Below are 16,737 nucleotides of genomic sequence, written 5' to 3'. Positions count from 1 at the left end.
CCAGTGCTTGTGTGGGGCCTCAGAGAGGGGAGGAAGACCGGGTCTTTTGGGAGGTGCACATGGGGCAAAGCTGTGATTTGCCTCCAAATCCCCAGGGGACAAAAGCTAAGTTGAGGAATTCTCTGCAAGAGTGGCCGCCCTTCCTCCGAGTCTGCTGCATCCTCTGCCCAGACCCCCTTCTTCCCAGCCTTGGGGCAGGCAGAAGGCAAACCCCATCCAACCCCGTTACGCCCTCACCTCCCTCCCTGGGCAAGTCTGTGTGTTTGTGTATAATCTACACAGGGACCTCTGTTCTGACAGACCTCATGCAGCAGAGAACAAGTACGAAAGAGAAATAGAAAAGGGTGAGGTAGCGGGGACCGTAACCAGAAGGCCTGACTTACCCCTGCCCACCCTGGGGGTGACCAAGCTCCTTAGCAGGGCGCACCCTGCACGGATTGGGGCCACCGCCATCAGCCAGTGGGTTGGAATGTTTTCTCGGGTGATGGGCTTCTTTAAAGAAAGAAGGAGCGCGCTCTCCTGGAATCAGTGCTCACAAGCCCCTGCGTTTTGCAGTCCCTGTGGAGGTGAAGCGGGTGGAGGGCTTCTTCCCAGAGTGGCTCCGGCCTCTGAGCATCTAGTGCTAATGGGTGACTTGGGAGCTAATCAGTGCTAATGCGCGAGGCTGCATGCCCCTGGGATCTTAATGCCTTAAGTCAGTTGAGAAACAAGCTCCCTGTCCTTTGGGAGAGGCTGCTGGCTGGCGAGGGGGCCGTGGCCTAGGGAACACGTCCCCCTCCTCCTTCTCCTCTTCTAGGCACCAATGGTCCTGTTTCCTCCATTCTAAAACAAGCTTGCTCCCCTGCCTGCAGCCCTCCTAGCTATCCCCCACCGACGAGCTGTGAAACAGCAATTAATTGCAGTTCTCAAAACGCTTGGAAATTGTATTGCTTTATCGGACTTGGAAATTGTGTTGCTTTATCGGACTATAAGGGCAGGGAGGGGTTTCCATGCAGGAGAGGCCAGAGGGAATCTTCTTTGAACTTTGGTTCAGGAATTCAGCTAATATCTGTTAATTACTAATGTATAAGGTTAACATTATATGATAAAACTACAAAGTGTTTTCAAATACATTTGTTTCATTTAATCATCAAAGTCACCCTAGTAAAGTGTGGGTACTCAATACATGTATTCTAGAAGTTTAAAATATGCATGATATGTTTATTATGAAGTCAGTAGGTAAGGATGATCAGGCTGGTCCCATGAAGGCACAGATTTGGAAGGAGAACCTGAGGCTGGCGGCTGCAGGCGTGTAAGAGCCTCAGCAGCTATTTTCCCCCTAGATTTTCTTCTTCTTTCTATTGCCCAATATTGAAAAAAAAAATACTGAATCACAAGGACAAGTAGTTGCAAATGAAAACATTTTTACCTTGACATCTCAGAATATTATCCAATTCCACAGAGGTGGTGGGAGAAGCTTTGCCTGAGGCCCTGGTGCCCGTGAGTTACGTGGCCATGTGAAGTGTGTGTGTTGGGCTTCGAGGCCTGACTGGTGGAGGATGTGCTGAGTAGACACATCACAGATTAAAAACGGCTCAAACACACACAGAAGAAACGTGCAGCACACGTGGGAGAGCCGAGTTGGAAGGCAGGGAACACAGTGTGGACACCGTCGCCGTCACGTTACAGGCAGCACAGGGTTTTGGAGGGTGGCTCTGGGGAGGACTCAGGATTCAGGGGACTGACTGGAGCCCTGTCCATGTAGTCCATATTCCCGCTCCTGGAGGACGCAGGTGGGTCAAGGCATTCAGCCCTCCTCACTCAGGAACTGGTCATGACGGTGATCTGCTGGGCCTGGGGACAGCCCATGCTCCGGTCCAGCCGGGTCACGTTCCGTGAGTCCAGCATGGGAACTGCCCGTGCACCTGCTCTGTGCTTCTCTGGTTTACGGCTCCCTCCTTGTGAGCCTGAGTCCACCTGGCTTGTGTGTTCACAGCACAGGCTCCACCTCAGCAGATTCCGATCAAGCAGTTTTTACAGACTGCCTTGCTCACTTCATCTACCCTGGCACTGGAATCCTTCCAGCTGTGCCTGTGGGAGGCTGTCACCCTTGTTTCTCTCATCTGCTGTGTTATTGCTAGTGGGGGCGGGATTGCTGTGGAGGAAGGGTTCGTTAGGGTGAATCCCAGAAGAAGAATCTCTCTGGGTTTGGAGAATGCATTTATGAAGACATAATGGTTTTATTATTTAGAAGAAGGAACCCAATCACAAAGTAAACAAGCAAAGTGCAAGCAATGCCCAAGGGTCCTGCAGAGAAGCAGTTTCTCCTTCCACCCGGGCCCCAGGCCCAGGCGTGTTCCGAGAGGCTGCGGCACATTGCACTCCCTATGGGCGTGTGTATGCGTGAGTTATACAGTACATCAGCACAGGTTGTTAACGCTTGGCATTGGAGAAAGCCTTGACCTAGGGGATTTTTGTGTGTTTTACACACACTGTTACTTTGTCCCTGGGGACATGGCTGTACCTGTGGCGAATCTGGAAATTGTATAGCAGAGTAGCTTCTAATGAGTTCAGGCTAGAATTATAGCCTTGCTGATGGGCTTTGTGGTTCAGCTTCTATTCCTCCAAGGTGAACTAGAAGATAATGTTCTTAGTTTGTAAATCGACCCGGCCTGTGCTCTGCTTATGTGATCTGTCCCTTGAGCAGTGGCAGTTAGGGAGGCCAGATGACTTTCTGTGACATCCTGAAACTGGATGTGAAGTTCAGGAGGAGGGGAAGGAGTTCTCGGTAGGTAGCACAGGTCTGTGACACATTCTTTCCCTTTTTGTTGGAGAAATGGAAATTTTTGGTCTAAGAAAATATTTTCAGCTCCTAGTGGAACAAGAAAATAAAATTACTAACAGCTTCCCAGGAATGAATTTTGTCTCTGGAGGCATAGGCTTCTTAATGCGTTTGGAAAGTAAGACTTGAGTAACTCTTGCTTTTCTCAAAAGTGGGGACTTTTTGTGTTGTTTCTTTTCGTAATTAAGATTCTGCCCAGGTGTCCATGGCTGGGAGAGAAGCTACCAGAAAGAATGCCGTTCTGGAGTCACATGGACCTTGATACCTAGCTTCTTACCGTGTTGACTTCTCACCATCCTAGTGGGATAATTGAGTCTATTTTCCAGGCTACTTGAGGATGAACGTGGAACAGCTGATGTGAAGTGACCTGCAGAGGGCTTGGTGTTGAGTAAAAGCTCAGCCGATCTTAGCGCCTCTTCCTTACCCTGTCTTGTCTCCGTTTCCTGGGGAAGCTGGTGGGAAGACAGTTCACAGCAAAGAAAAGCAGCTTTAGTTTTAGCACCATGGGTATGGGGAACCAGAAGACCCATCCCCATAGGGACTTGGGTTTGTGAGCCTGGGGTCTTTTGACTATTCCTAAGTCATGTTTTTTTTCCAGAGATAAGCACACATTAGTGTCTCAGCTGGGGTCCAATTCAGACATTTCAGTACACCCTTAAGTGGGTGATTCGTGTCTGGGGATCGTATTACTTTTAAGATTCTGAAGATTCTGGACGTTGCCTTTTATTAGCATGGTAATGCTACTGGGGAGCTGGGTGGGGTTGTAGAATCTGCTTTTGGAACAGGGCATTTGTCACTTAGAAGTTAATCAGTCTCTATTTGCACCTTGGAACCCTTTGTGTGTGCCAGGCACAAGCTGCGTTGAGGGCTTTGATGGGTTCTCAGTGGCTTCATTCTGGGATTCTTATCTCAGGGGCAGTAAAGGATGGAGAGCATCCAGGTGCAGCCCCTCAATGCCTGTGCACCCCAGGTGGAGAGCATCCAGGTGCAGCCCCTCAATGCCTGTGCACCCCAGGTGGAGAGCATCCAGGTGCAGCCCCTCAATGCCTGTGCACACCAGGTCGAGAGCATTTCAGGTGCTGCTCTTCAATGCCTGTGTGCACCAGGATCACGTGGGAGAGTGAAGCAAAGCTGAAGCTCCGGGACTACCCTAGAACTGGCACGTGATGGACTCCCTGCATGGGAACAACTCCCGTGTGCGATGGACTCCCAGCCATGGCTCAGGGCCTCCCTGAAGCAGAGCTCTGCCTTCTTCTGTGGCAGCATTCTTGCTCCTACACGGAGCAGGTCTGCGGCTCTCCCAGGCAGGCTCTGTATTATCCCGTCGTGAGTGGTTCTGTTGGAGCTCGAGGTCACGGGAGGCTGTTCATGGACAAGATGAAACCCTGCATTCTACAGAGGTGGAAAAATAAGACCAGAGTGGAATCGAGGCTTCTCCTTGAGAATGAGCAAAGGATTTTCAGAAGTGCCAGTACCTTTTTATTCTTAAAGTCAAAGCTGCACCCTCGTCTGGGATCCAGCCTTCATTTTGTCTATAACTAATACCGAGTGCTACCTCGCCGTTCCAAGGACAGAGTTGGCATTGTTCTCGCACAGATCACTCAGGGACAAATGACCCACGTGATATGGTTTGCTTTCGAGGAATCACTGACTTTCACAGAACAGTCCTGCAGACTTTCTCTTGTTTTTCTCTCAAAGGGCAGACTTCGATGATACCGCAACCTACTCGGCAGTGGCGACCAACGCCCACGGTCAGGTGTCCACCAACGCGGCAGTGGTGGTGAGAAGTGAGTGCCAGGCGGGCTCTCGCGGGGCGCCCTCCACCTCCTTTTCTCGCCCGGGGCGCCCTCCACCTCCTATTCTCTATCTCTGCCGCACTCACTCTGCTGTCTTGCAGGGTTCCGGGGAGATGAGGAGCCGTTCCATTCGGTGGGACTCCCGATTGGATGTAAGTGGTTTTGGTTTCCTTTTTGTGCAGTGAAATGTTTAGTGACATAGTGTGCAATTTGAAAAAGAGGTTTCCTAAAGGCCAAATGTATTTACAAAAATTGTATTTCAGAAAACGCTTCCAAGTTTCTCCTGGCCAGTGTTAGCGTGCTGACATTTTGTTCCCATGTAATTCTACGGTTAGGTGGTATTTTTAGACTGGTGAAAACATCACTTGGAGAGACTTTACATTTTTGAATTGGAAAAAAAGAGACATCCAGAATTTTGACCTGAATGCATCATGTTGCTGTGTTTCATGTTTAAAGATACTTTTTTTTTTTTTTGAAAGGGAGTTTTGTTCTTGTTTCCCAGGCTGGAGTGCTGCAATGGCACAATCTCGGCTTACTGCAAACTCTGCCTTCCAGGTTCAAGCGATTTGCCTGCCTCAGCCTCCTGAATAGCTGGAATTATAAGCATGCACCACCACGCCTGACTAATTTTTGTATTTTTAATAGAGATAGGGGTTTCTCCATGTTGGTCAGGCTTCTCTCCAACTCCTGACCTCAGGTGATCTACACACCTTGGCCTCCCAAAGTGCTGGGATTACAGGCGTGAGCCCCCCTGCCCTGCCAGGATACTTTTTTTTTTCTCCAAAGTCTCTTGGTCCTTGTAACGAATGACTTCAGGTCAAAATGAGGGCAGTACAGCAGGCTTTGGTCCAGAAACCTCCCCAGGCCTGGGAACTGCTATGGCCCTGAAAGGAGGCCAAGCCCTCTCTGGCCCCAGGCTGGCTTCATCCTAGCAGTCCCATGTGCTGGGTGACCGATGTCAGGTGAGGCGAGGAGGTCCCCATGAGGGCATCTTGAGGACTGGGGCATGATAGATGCACTTTTAGTGCAGCTTGTTTATGGCTTGGGAGTGAGATTTAGATTGGCTTGAACTTCCCAGGGAGGAACTGTACATTCTGATGGAAGCACTGATTTTACTGTAATGTGAGGCTTAGATGCTCCAGGCTACGTGCTGGGAGTGGAGAGTTGACCAAAGTGAGGATGGAGGGAGGAGCCTTCTGGCAGCTGCTGGCCTCTCTGGGCGTGGCCTCTGTCTGCTATTTCTGTGTGAATTTTATTGCTGTGCTGTGTCCAACACTCAGTGAGCTTCCAAGATCACCAAAGGGCAGGTAGGGACCAGGACAAGGTGAGCCTGGGAAGGCCTGGAGATCTGGGCATCCGCGTGTAGACCCAGGCCTTGGGACAGCATGGAGTCCATGTGGAGAGTTGCCCCAGGCACTGATGAACTGGGCAGGTCCTGGCAGTCACCTGGTCCCATCCCCGGGCCTCTTCTATCTATTAAAATGTTATCCTCCCAAACAAGAACTGTGGCACAGTTACAGCATAGATCACCATGTAAGAATACATATGTTCATCACCCGAGTTTAACAGAGGGAAATATCTTGCTATTTTGCTTCAGTTGTTTTTCATTGCAGTCAAATTTGCATAACACAAAATTTACCATTTTACGGTGTACAGTCCAGGGTAGCTTTGATTATTTTCCGAGAATGGAAACAATCACAGCGATGATGAAAGCACTCTATGCCACTCTGTGCCACTCCACTCTAAGCACCCTGTGCTGCTCGTGCCCATCTCCCACACCCTTGGGAGGAAACCACCCTCCTGATGTTTGCAGTGGCTTTTTGATTTTTTGTTTGTTTTTGAGACAGGGTCTCACTCTGTAGCCCAGGCTGGAGTGCAATGGTGAGATCTTGACTCACTGCAGCCTCGATCTCCCTGGCTCAAGGAATTTTTTGGCTTCAACCTCCCAAGTTGCTGGGACTACAGGTGTATGTCACCAAACCTGGCTCATTTTTCTATATTTTGTAGAGATGAGATTTTACCATATTGTCCAGGTGGTACCTGGGATCAAGTGAACCTCCTGCCTTGGCCTCCCAAAGTGCTGGGATTACAGGCATGAGCCACCGTACTGGCCTGCAGCTGTTGTTTAAACTCCCCTACATGCATATATCTGTAAATCATACAGTTCTTTTGGTTTTAAAAATTCAGTATAGATTTTTTTTCCTGACACGTATGTACTTCTCCACCTGCCACACATATTTTTGAAATGTAACTAGGCTGACAGCTCTGGACCCAGTTAGTCCATTTGGGTGCACTCTAAATGAAACTACGGATGAAAATACCACCGTTTGTTTTGAAGATGAGGCAGCCGTAGCCTCAAAGTCCATGTGGCTTGCCAGAAGCCACAGCTTGAGGCTGAGGTAGGATTTATTTCAACCTTCACTCTTCACACACAGTCAGGTTCTCAGCCCTGCCTCTAACGACAACACAAAATTGACTTTTTGACATTTAATTCTTCAGCAGTGGCTTGTCTCAGCTTCAGCTGCTGGAACAGCACACCATGGCAGGGGCAGTTTACAGACAGCAGGCATTGACACTCTCGGTTCTGGAGGCAGAATCTGAGACTCAGCAGGCATGGGTTCTGGTGAGAAGCCTCCTTCTGGGTTGCAGATGACGCCTGCTCACGGCGTCCTCACATGAAAGAGAGGAAGGTCTGCCCTCTTCCTCCTTTTCCAAGGGCGCTCATCACCCTGCCCTGGGGTCCCCACTCTCATGACCTCACGTCACCCTCATCACCTCCCAAAGGCCCCACCTCCTCATACTGTCCCATTGAGGGTCAGGGATTCAACACTGGAATTCTGGGGGACACAGACATTCCATCTGGAGCATGGACATGGCCATGGGTGTTCCATGCCGTGTGGCGGTGACAAAGACGTGCTTCTGTGCTGGCGGCCTGAGTGTGCCTGCTGTCAAACGCTCCTGCCCTTCGGCCCTGAGAGTCTCCATTGTTTTTGTGCAGTGCCCCTGTCGTCGGTGATTCCGTACACGCACTTTGATGTCCAGTTTTTGGAGAAGTTTGGGGTCACCTTCAGGAGAGAAGGCGAGACGGTCACTCTCAAGTGCACCATGCTGGTGACGCCTGACCTGAAGCGGGTGCAGCCCCGTGCCGAGTGGTACCGCGACGGTGAGTAGGACAGGGCCCAGACCCGGATGCACAGCAGGAGGCTTTTGGGTAGAAATGTCCTTTAAACGTGGGTGTCAGTGTGGCCTTTGTCTCTGCTGCTGGGTCAGCTCCAGACAAAGTGAGGGACCGTGGAGAACCTGGCTGCCCATCATTGACCTTGAACCTCATCTTGGAGTATCCTGAAGAGGGAGACCCTGAATCTAGAGCAGTCACTTAGGGACTGACTGCTTGTACAATGACAGAAGGAATGACCTGGTGTGATGTCGATTGTGTTTGATGCACATTACTGCGTGGAAGGGGCTGGTTGGAGCGTGCGGTGCTGTCTCCATTACTGCGTGGAAGGGGGCTGGTTGGAGCATGCGTGCTGTCTACATTACTGCGTGGAAGGGGGCTGGTTGGAGCGTGCGTGCTGTCTCCATTACTGCGTGGAAGGGAGCTGGTTGGAGCGTGCGTGCTGTCTCCATTACTGCGTGGAAGGGGCTGGTTGGAGCTTGTGTGCTGTCTCCACACAGAAACGCTACCTCAGTAGTACTACTCTTCTTCCTGCCAGTCATTTTGTTTTAGCATTTGATGATGCGGAGGGTCTATGCTGGGTTCTTTGGAGATGTGAGCCCCTTTAGTTGCCCACCCCTGTGATCCCATCATGGGCAGGAGGAAGCTGGGTGGGGCAGCGACCGACCAGGAGAGAAGCAGTGAGCCCCCAGGTGAACCCAGCTCACCTGAGGACAAAGTTGGCGGCCGCTCGCAGCACGTCCCACTTTTACCTGCTCAAGTAGCAGCCTGTGTTCTGGGCTGTGGCTGCTCCATTCACACCTCTGCTTCTGTGTAGTTGGGATTTTACCAGGTCAGTTCGGGGCTCTGTGGCTTTCGTGGTGTCTGGCTCCACTGTCCTGTCCCGCCATGAGATGGCGCTGGTGTCCTCCAGGCTTTCTTTGCCTGCTGGGGTGATTTCGGATGCAAACCTTCTGTGTTATCGCTCTTTCAGACGTGCTGGTAAAGGAGTCCAAGTGGACGAAGATGTTCTTTGGAGAAGGCCAGGCTTCCCTGTCCTTCAGCCACCTGCACAAGGATGACGAGGGGCTGTACACCCTGCGCATCGTGTCCCGGGGTGGCGTCAGCGACCACAGCGCCTTCCTGTTTGTCAGAGGTGCGGCAGCAGGGTTGTCAGGGTGCAGACCCCAGGTGTGCCCGGGGACGGGAGGTGGCCCCGGGGGGAGGGAGGCGCTGGGAAACGAGTCAGGAGGGTGTGAGACCACTTTGCTCCTTGGAGACCCCCGTGTGGTGCCAACTCTCCCTCGGTGCACAGACATGCCAGGTGCTTCCTCCAGACAGCAGACAGAAGAATCGGGATGCAATCCGGAATAGATCAGAATTGTCATTGTTTGATCGTTCGTATACTTGTTAGCATTTGAAAAGTGATTCCTAAGAGTGAGTGTACCAGCTTCACTCATTCTCAGGGAATTTAGGCCAAGGATAAAGAGGGCCACAGTGTTGGATCCCAGGGAAGAGCTTCCTTAGTCTCTCGCTAGTGACTCATTCCCTCTGGACTTTGGCTTTGGAGAAACAGACATGATGACGACAGGCAGTGCCGTGACCTCCACCACCCACTCCAGTGAAACTCGTGCTAAGACATTTGTGGCCAAGACAGCCAGCCATCACCGGGAGCTTTATGTCAGGCAGTGTGCTGGGTCCTGGGTGCATTTTGTCCTCACAGCAGACTCACCTTGGAGGCTTCACTAATTTGAATTTAGGATAAGAAAGACAAAACTTGTGAGATATATATATATATATTTATAGATATATATATTTATAGATATATTTATAGATATATATATCTATATATAAAATGTCTGTTGTATATAGCCTATAGGTGTGCACATGTATGTGTGTATATTACATAAACATCCATGTGTATGTAACGTAGGATTCTTACAACAATAGCAAAAGGAAATACTGTTCTCAGTTTTCCAAATGAATCCATGGAGCCTCAGAGGCATGAGGAATGTCTCTAGGGTAGAGAAGCTGGGATTTAAACTTAGTTGGAGCCTGGAGCGTGAGTTCCTGCTGTAAAGTTGTAGTATTTTTGGCATCATGTGACTAAGCAGAAGGGGCCCACCTACCTTTTGTTTTGTTGTGTGTTTTTTTTTTTTTTTTTTTTTTTTTTTTTTTTTTTTTTTGAGACGGAGTTTCGCTCTTGATACCCAGGCTGGAGCGCAATGGCGCGATCTCGGCTCACCGCAATCTCCGCCTCCTGGGTTCAGGCAATTCTCCTGCCTCAGCCTCCTGAGTAGCTGGGATTACAGGCACGCGCCACCGTGCCCAGCTAATTTTTTTTTTTTGTATTAGTAGAGACGGGGTTTCACCATGTTGACCAGGATGGTCTCGATCTCTTGACCTCGTGATCCACCCGCCTCGGCCTCCCAAAGTGCTGGGATTACAGGCTTGAGCCACCGCGCCCGGCCTGTTGTGTGTTTTTGAGACTGAGTCTCACTGTTGCCCAGGCTGGCATGCAGTGGCCCGATCTCAGTCATGACCTCCACCTCCTGGGTTTAATCAATTTTCCTGCGTCAGCCTCCCAGGTAGCTGGGACTACAGGCGTGTGCCACCACACCCGGCTAATTTTTGTATTTTTAGTAGAGACAGGATTTCACCTTGTTGGCCGGGCTGGTCTTGAACTCTTGACCATAAGTGATCGGCCAGCTTTGGTCTCCCAAAGTGCTGTGATTACAGGTGTGAGCCACTGTACCCGGCCTTACCTATGCTTTCATCAGTGTCTGTTCCACTCCTCTCCCACTCCTGCCTGGGCTGCACCTCAGGAGCCTCTGGGTTTAGGGGCAGCCTCCTTGCTGAGGCACAGCTGACCTACAAGGAAGGCGTCAGAGTGCCCCTGCGCTATGTGGCTGCTGCTGCTCTTTGGGCTCCCGTGCTCCCAGGTGCATGCTGATCATCCTGACCGTCCTTACCTGCTGCCTGGGTTCTCGCCTTCCCACCTGCCTCCAGCTTCAGGGGGGTGCAGGAAGCATCTGTACCTCAACATGATTATTTTTTCCATTGCTTCCGCTAGATCAGGGCTTAAAGGAAGGACTGTATCATTAAGGAATATTTCACTGAAAAGAAATAGAACACATGTCAACCAAATGCATCTCACCTTCCTCGTTTCCCACAAGATAGCATAAGCTTGCAAGTCTGTGAGGTTAGACACTTCCACCAAGTTCCACTGCTGTTATTAGGTGGGTGCTAACTGTCCCTTCCATCCTCTGCATATGCCTGCTGGTGTGACGGTCCGTCCCATAAAAAGGCAGTGAATACAACATGGCTCAAATCACCTTGCTCACTCAGCACCACCAACAGGAAGAAAATACAGCGAGGGTGGAGAGTTTAACCATTTTCATCGCTTTCCGAGGGATTTGAACGTGAGAGGAAACTATTTGGCTCAATGTCAAGAAATCCTTAGCTGTTAATACACTGAGGATACATGAGCAGGAAACTGGATAGTGCTTACACTGCTAAGAATGTATCACAGGACAGCCACGGTTACCAAATAAATACATATTTTAGATAAGAAAATAAACATTCAGTGTATTAACTTTCTAAGTTGCTCTGTTGGTTTTCATGCAGCTGTTATTAAAATTTAGAAACAAAAACTTATTGCCATATGGTCAATAGACTGAGAAATGAATGATACAACGTTGTCCCAAACATTTGCTCAAAATTGGCGAAAAGAGTAAGTCACCTAATTGTCTAAGGATTCTGAATAGAAGAGTGTCTCAGGTGATATTTCTCAGGTGTTGGAAATGCCAAATTGTTACTGTTTTGTCCGCTCATGTTATGCAATATAACACGACCGGGAGAAGATGACCTTTAACTTGGGATCTAATGATGGAAAATTTTAGATTTGAGTGTTTTGTCGAGGATTCTAGGTTTTGAAGCTTTTTAATTCATAAATACTATTATATTTCTTGTCACCAATCTACCAGAGTAAGAAATATTCTAGTAATTTGAACACGAGGATTAAACAGTGGATGAAATGAAGTGGATAGAATTGGAGCTTGGAGGAGCTGTGAACAGGCTGTGCAGTGACTGCAGCCTTTAAATGACACGCATGTGCCTTTTCTCTCCTTGCCCCAAGACGCTGACCCACTGGTCACAGGGGCCCCCGGTGCACCCATGGACTTGCAGTGCCACGATGCCAACCGAGACTACGTCATCGTGACCTGGAAGCCGCCCAACACCACCACCGAGAGCCCCGTCATGGGCTATTTTGTGGACCGGTGAGTGCCTTGCCTTCTTCTGGTAGTGAAAATGTTGCTGCATTGAATCTTACCATGGACGATATATTGGGAAATCTTTCTCAACGCAGGTTGGGGTTCCCATTCTAGGTATATGGCTAATTGGTTGTGTAAAGTCCTGATTAGGTGATTGGTAAATACGCCAAGTGGGCTGAGCCCGGCAGAACCACACTTGGTTTCTTTTAGTTGAAGGTGGAGCCTTGTTTGCCTGTTGCACACCCAGGAACCAACCCCATCAATGTCCGCAGGCTCGCTCTGAGCCCGGTGCTGTGATTCTGCTGAGGTCTGGGCTGCGCCCCATACCAGAGAGGGCCCTGGCTTTAGGAGAATTGAGGTTTGGAACTGTCCTTCCCTCCTGAGAGACAAAGTGGCTTGAAGAATCCCAGCTCATTTCTACTGAAGCTCTATTCCTTTTTTCTGTGGAAGAGTAAGGTGTTCCTGTTTCCAAGTAAAAAATCCAGAGCTTCAGAGTATGAAATATTGGAGTTCGTGTTTGAGTTGATAACTTACATTTAGGTCATCGTTGGAGCCAGTGTGGTTTTAACTCTGACTTCCCGTATTGGGGACAGTGCTCAGTGCCTGGGAAGCATAATGAACAGAGTCAGTGGGTTTACTGGATGTGCAATTTATGCCCTAAATGCAAATTCCAGTTATTAGAGTAAATTATAGTTAAAGAAAATGAATTTAGAAAGGAGACAGATAGTGTAAGAGGATGGTTCCTGGTAGAAATGTAAAATTTTATATGTATATTAAACAGAAAAATGAGGTGATTATCTCAGGAAAAAAAAGAGGAAATTGGCTTTTTTTTTTTTTTTAACTTAATGCTGATTAAATTCTCTTTTCTCTTCCAATGAAGCTGCTTGTTGGGCTGAAATGTTCGCCATCAAAGTAATATTTTGGGAATAGTAGTGAGTGCTGTTCAGGGCTTACCTTGAATTAAGCAACAATAAAAAGAACAAGAAAAACAAACCCTCAAAGTGGTCCTCTTTTCTCCTGGGACAGCTGATTAGTTTTCCGGCCATGTTGACAAAAACCATTTCCTGCGCCATCTCAGTTAACAATCCACACGCCTCCTCTCATTGCAAAAAGAGCAAACGTGAAAATCAAAGGAACAGAACCTTTTGGAAGTGGGGGATGCAGCTCCTCCCCTGCCCTTCCTTCAGGCTTGCAACTTGCCAGCTGTTGCCTGAAGTTGAAGGTTTTCCTGCCAGACTTTTGATTTCAACCTTGTCATTCTCTTTGGCTAAAACAGGCCAGGGCAGGTGGATCAGCGAGCTTTCATTAAAAATGCTGGATGCTTGGGGGGAGAGTGGTTTTTTTCCCCCAGATGAAGACACCACTCTGGGGTTGAAGTGCAGCCTCCAGAGGACTGATTTTCTGAACTGGCTCTTTTCTGGGGATTTAACATGAAGATTATTATTTTTTTTTGAGACAGAGTTTCGCTCTTGTCACCCAGACTGAAGTGCAATGGCGCAATCTTGGCTCACTGCAACCTCCACCTCCTGGGTTCAAGCAATTCTCCTGCCTCAGCTTCTGAGTAGCTGGGATTACAGGCACTTGCCACCATGTCTGGCTACTTTTTGTATTTTTAGTAGAGACAGGGTTTTGCCATGTTGGCCAGGCTGGTCTCGAACACCTGACTCCAGGTAATCCGCCCACCTTGGCTTCCCAAGAAGGTTTTGTTTTTACATTTTTAAACCTGTGAATAATGGAGGTTAATCTTTCCTATATTTTTAGGTTTCTGGTCAGGAATTAATATTTTCAAAAGACTTCCAAATTCCACATGAGAACCATTGTAGAATGTCCTAACGTCATTCCAGGAGACTGTAAGCCAGCTTTCCCGGGGAGCCCATGCCCTTGGCCCCACAGAGAGGGACGGGAGCTGGAGGCAGAGGGGGCTGAGCCTGTTTCCCTGGGGGTGCCATGACTATGTCGCGTAAGTTGGAGAAAGAACTGTTCAGGATATGGCTAAAATAACTTTGAGGACATTTTTGCCTAACTGTGTTTGATGACAGGAATTGATCTTCAGCTATAAATTATTAAGATTCATGGGTATATATTACATATATAATAGATATTACATATAATATATGTATTGCATTTTCTAAATAGCTCTGTCTTTTAAAGTTTATCTATACAAGTCAGTATTTTAGCAACATGGATCTTACCGGTGTGAGATATTTTCCTGTTATAATTGGTGTGTGTATATATGTGTATACCTATATATATTTAGTAGGTTGCCACATTTGCCCTTCTGTTTTTTTTTTTTTTAACTTGAAGATGTGAAGTAGGAACGAACAATTGGGTTCAGTGCAATGATGCACCAGTGAAAATCTGCAAATACCCAGTCACGGGGCTTTTTGAAGGACGGTCTTACATATTCCGAGTGAGAGCAGTGAACAGTGCAGGCATCAGCCGACCCTCCAGGGTGTCGGATGCTGTGGCTGCTCTCGACCCCATGGACCTCGGAAAGTTACCAGGTAGGCCGCTCACGCCTAGGTTTTCATGGTGCCCGGGAAGCTTTGGCTGTTTGTGTGTGATTTATTCCCTCTTTCCCTCCCAACTCGATGTGAGCTGTAAGCACGCCCTGTGTACAGAGCGTGGCACAGGCCGTGTCACTGTTCTCTGACATCTCTGCTAGCGTCGCTGTAGGAATGGGGACAGCCAGGCTGACATTTACACTCTAAAATGAATGTGCCTCACCTCCAGAAAGCTCTTTGCTGGAATCCCAGTTAAATTGGCTCAGAATTAGACCTTTATATTCCATGAGTGATATAATTTCAGCACATAATGACACTTAGAAGGCCGTCCTGTTTCTGAGTTTTAATTTTGCATGACACAGATTCCTTAATGGGATTGGGTCCTTTATTGTGGTTTTAAGTGAGCCACTCTATTTTTCTTACCCACATGGTCCTTTGCATCCACCACAAAGAGCTGAGAAGTGCTAACTATTACCAGGACACTTCTATAATCAGCTAGGATGGCCCCAGAGGACTCACAGGTTGTAGTCCTAATGCAGAGGTGATGCGCAGCAGGCACCGAATTAGGGAAAATGGGGGATTTTTGGGAAACCTTTGCATGTCAAATCAAGTGACAACGTTTCTTTTCACAGCTGTTCATTTGGAGGGAGAGGAGATTGACATTTATCAGGATGACCTTGAAGGTGAGTAGCTCCCCACTCACTCCAGCTGCTTGACCCCTGGGGATTTGGAATTGTAGTTAGAGATGGGAGAGATGGATAGAGAACATCCCCTGCTGGGCACAGTCTCTGCGTGGACAAATGAAGACTGCAGGTTGGGCCTGCAAGCCCAGTGTCCACAGAAATCAGAAAAAGGAAACACACAAAAACAAGAAAGACAGAGGGAAAAGGGTGTCGGGGGCGGGTCTCAGACTCGCCTTTCACGTGGGGTTACGAATGTGCTCCTTCGGGGACTGGTAGGGAAGAAACGAGCCTAAAGCTAAATGTGGGTGTTGGCTGATGTAAGATCCTTTCTCACAGATTGTGTTAGTGAAATCGTGTGTGTAAAAAATTCGCTTTACATTTTCTAAGCAAAAATTTCATTCCTGACATTTTAATTGAAACGGTCTTTCCTGCCAAAGGATGTTCTTGGTCCTTATTTATATTTGATTCTGTGGATATTTTCTCCCTGATATTCCTTTTAGAGAGCTTTAGAAAGAATGATATGTTAAGGAGAATCCAATATTATTAACTAGAAATGAAAAGACTTTAATTGGACTTAGAATTAGAGTTCATAGAGTGCCATGGGTGCAAGCTTATAAAGAAAGATTTTGAATCAGTTTGGAGCCACTAGCTAAGGAGGGGTGATTCTGAGCTGCTCTTTAAAATCAGAGCCGTGCTCTCTCTCTCTCCTAGAGCTGTGGACTCAAAAAAGCTTTTTCTTAATTGATTTTCTACATCTGAAGCAGATATGTCCCCAGTTGATATCCACACAATGCATTTTCTGCCCCATAAAGATTTTTCTCTAGGATCTCAAAACTAACATATGTCCCAGTGTATCCCATGAGGGACATCAACTCCCCAAAGAGGACCATTAAGAGTTCTGGTCAAGCCAAGGTAACCTTTAAAGCCATCGTCAAATCCTCTGGCTCCAGAAGGACCCGGAACTCAGGAAAGACGCTCTGCACATAAGGAATGGAAGTGAAGACTTTGGGGAGGGCGACTTCGTGCAGCTTCCTGGGCACCGACTGGTTGACTCACCTGGTATTCTGTCCCATGCATGATAAACCCTCCCCATTTTTTTGGTGATTAAATCACAGACATTTGAATGATGAAAAATGGCTCCAGAGTCTATCGGAAGGGAAGCCACGCTCGAGGCAGGCCAGCCTGTACACAGGCTTGGTTTTGGGACTCCGGATGAACAGGCAGTCCCCCTTCTCACTCCTCGTGGGCAGACAGATCAGGGAGGAGATGCGCAGCCTGTACCACTCTGAGTGGGTGCGTGGGATTCCAGCCTGGCAAAGATGACCCACGGTGAGACGCCGTAACTTACTTTACAAATGTCATGGATCTGTGGTAAAATTTGCCTTCTGTAAAGGCCATTGTGAAGAGCACTGGGGAAGGGAAATAATGTAATTGAATGAAACTTCCCCAGGCAGAAACCCTGCCTTTTTGGAGAGACGGTCTATCTTTCTAGCAAGACATGATCG

At 48.3% G+C, this 16,737-nt stretch overlaps 1 protein-coding gene across 2 annotated transcripts in view; it reads left to right on the top strand.

The window, feature by feature from the left end:
• Nucleotides 1-16,737, top strand: part of MYOM2 (myomesin 2) — a 103,014-nt gene that overhangs the window by 18,317 nt on the left and 67,960 nt on the right. For both annotated transcript variants that reach the window (XM_021670185.2, XM_064369783.1), the window contains exons 7-13: nt 4,520-4,608; nt 4,719-4,769; nt 7,616-7,780; nt 8,766-8,927; nt 11,910-12,051; nt 14,350-14,549; nt 15,182-15,232. In XM_021670185.2, the coding sequence (XP_021525860.2) occupies nt 4,520-4,608; nt 4,719-4,769; nt 7,616-7,780; nt 8,766-8,927; nt 11,910-12,051; nt 14,350-14,549; nt 15,182-15,232 (860 nt within the window). The remainder of the gene's footprint in view (nt 1-4,519; nt 4,609-4,718; nt 4,770-7,615; nt 7,781-8,765; nt 8,928-11,909; nt 12,052-14,349; nt 14,550-15,181; nt 15,233-16,737) is intronic.

The sequence above is a fragment of the Aotus nancymaae genome, unplaced genomic scaffold, assembly GCF_030222135.1.
Source record: "Aotus nancymaae isolate 86718 unplaced genomic scaffold, 86718_ANA_hifiasm-v0.15.2.pri h1tg000090l, whole genome shotgun sequence".
NCBI lineage: Eukaryota > Metazoa > Chordata > Mammalia > Primates > Aotidae > Aotus > Aotus nancymaae.
The sequence above is the reverse complement of the archived record's forward strand: the minus strand, read 5'-3'. Positions and strand labels throughout refer to the sequence as shown.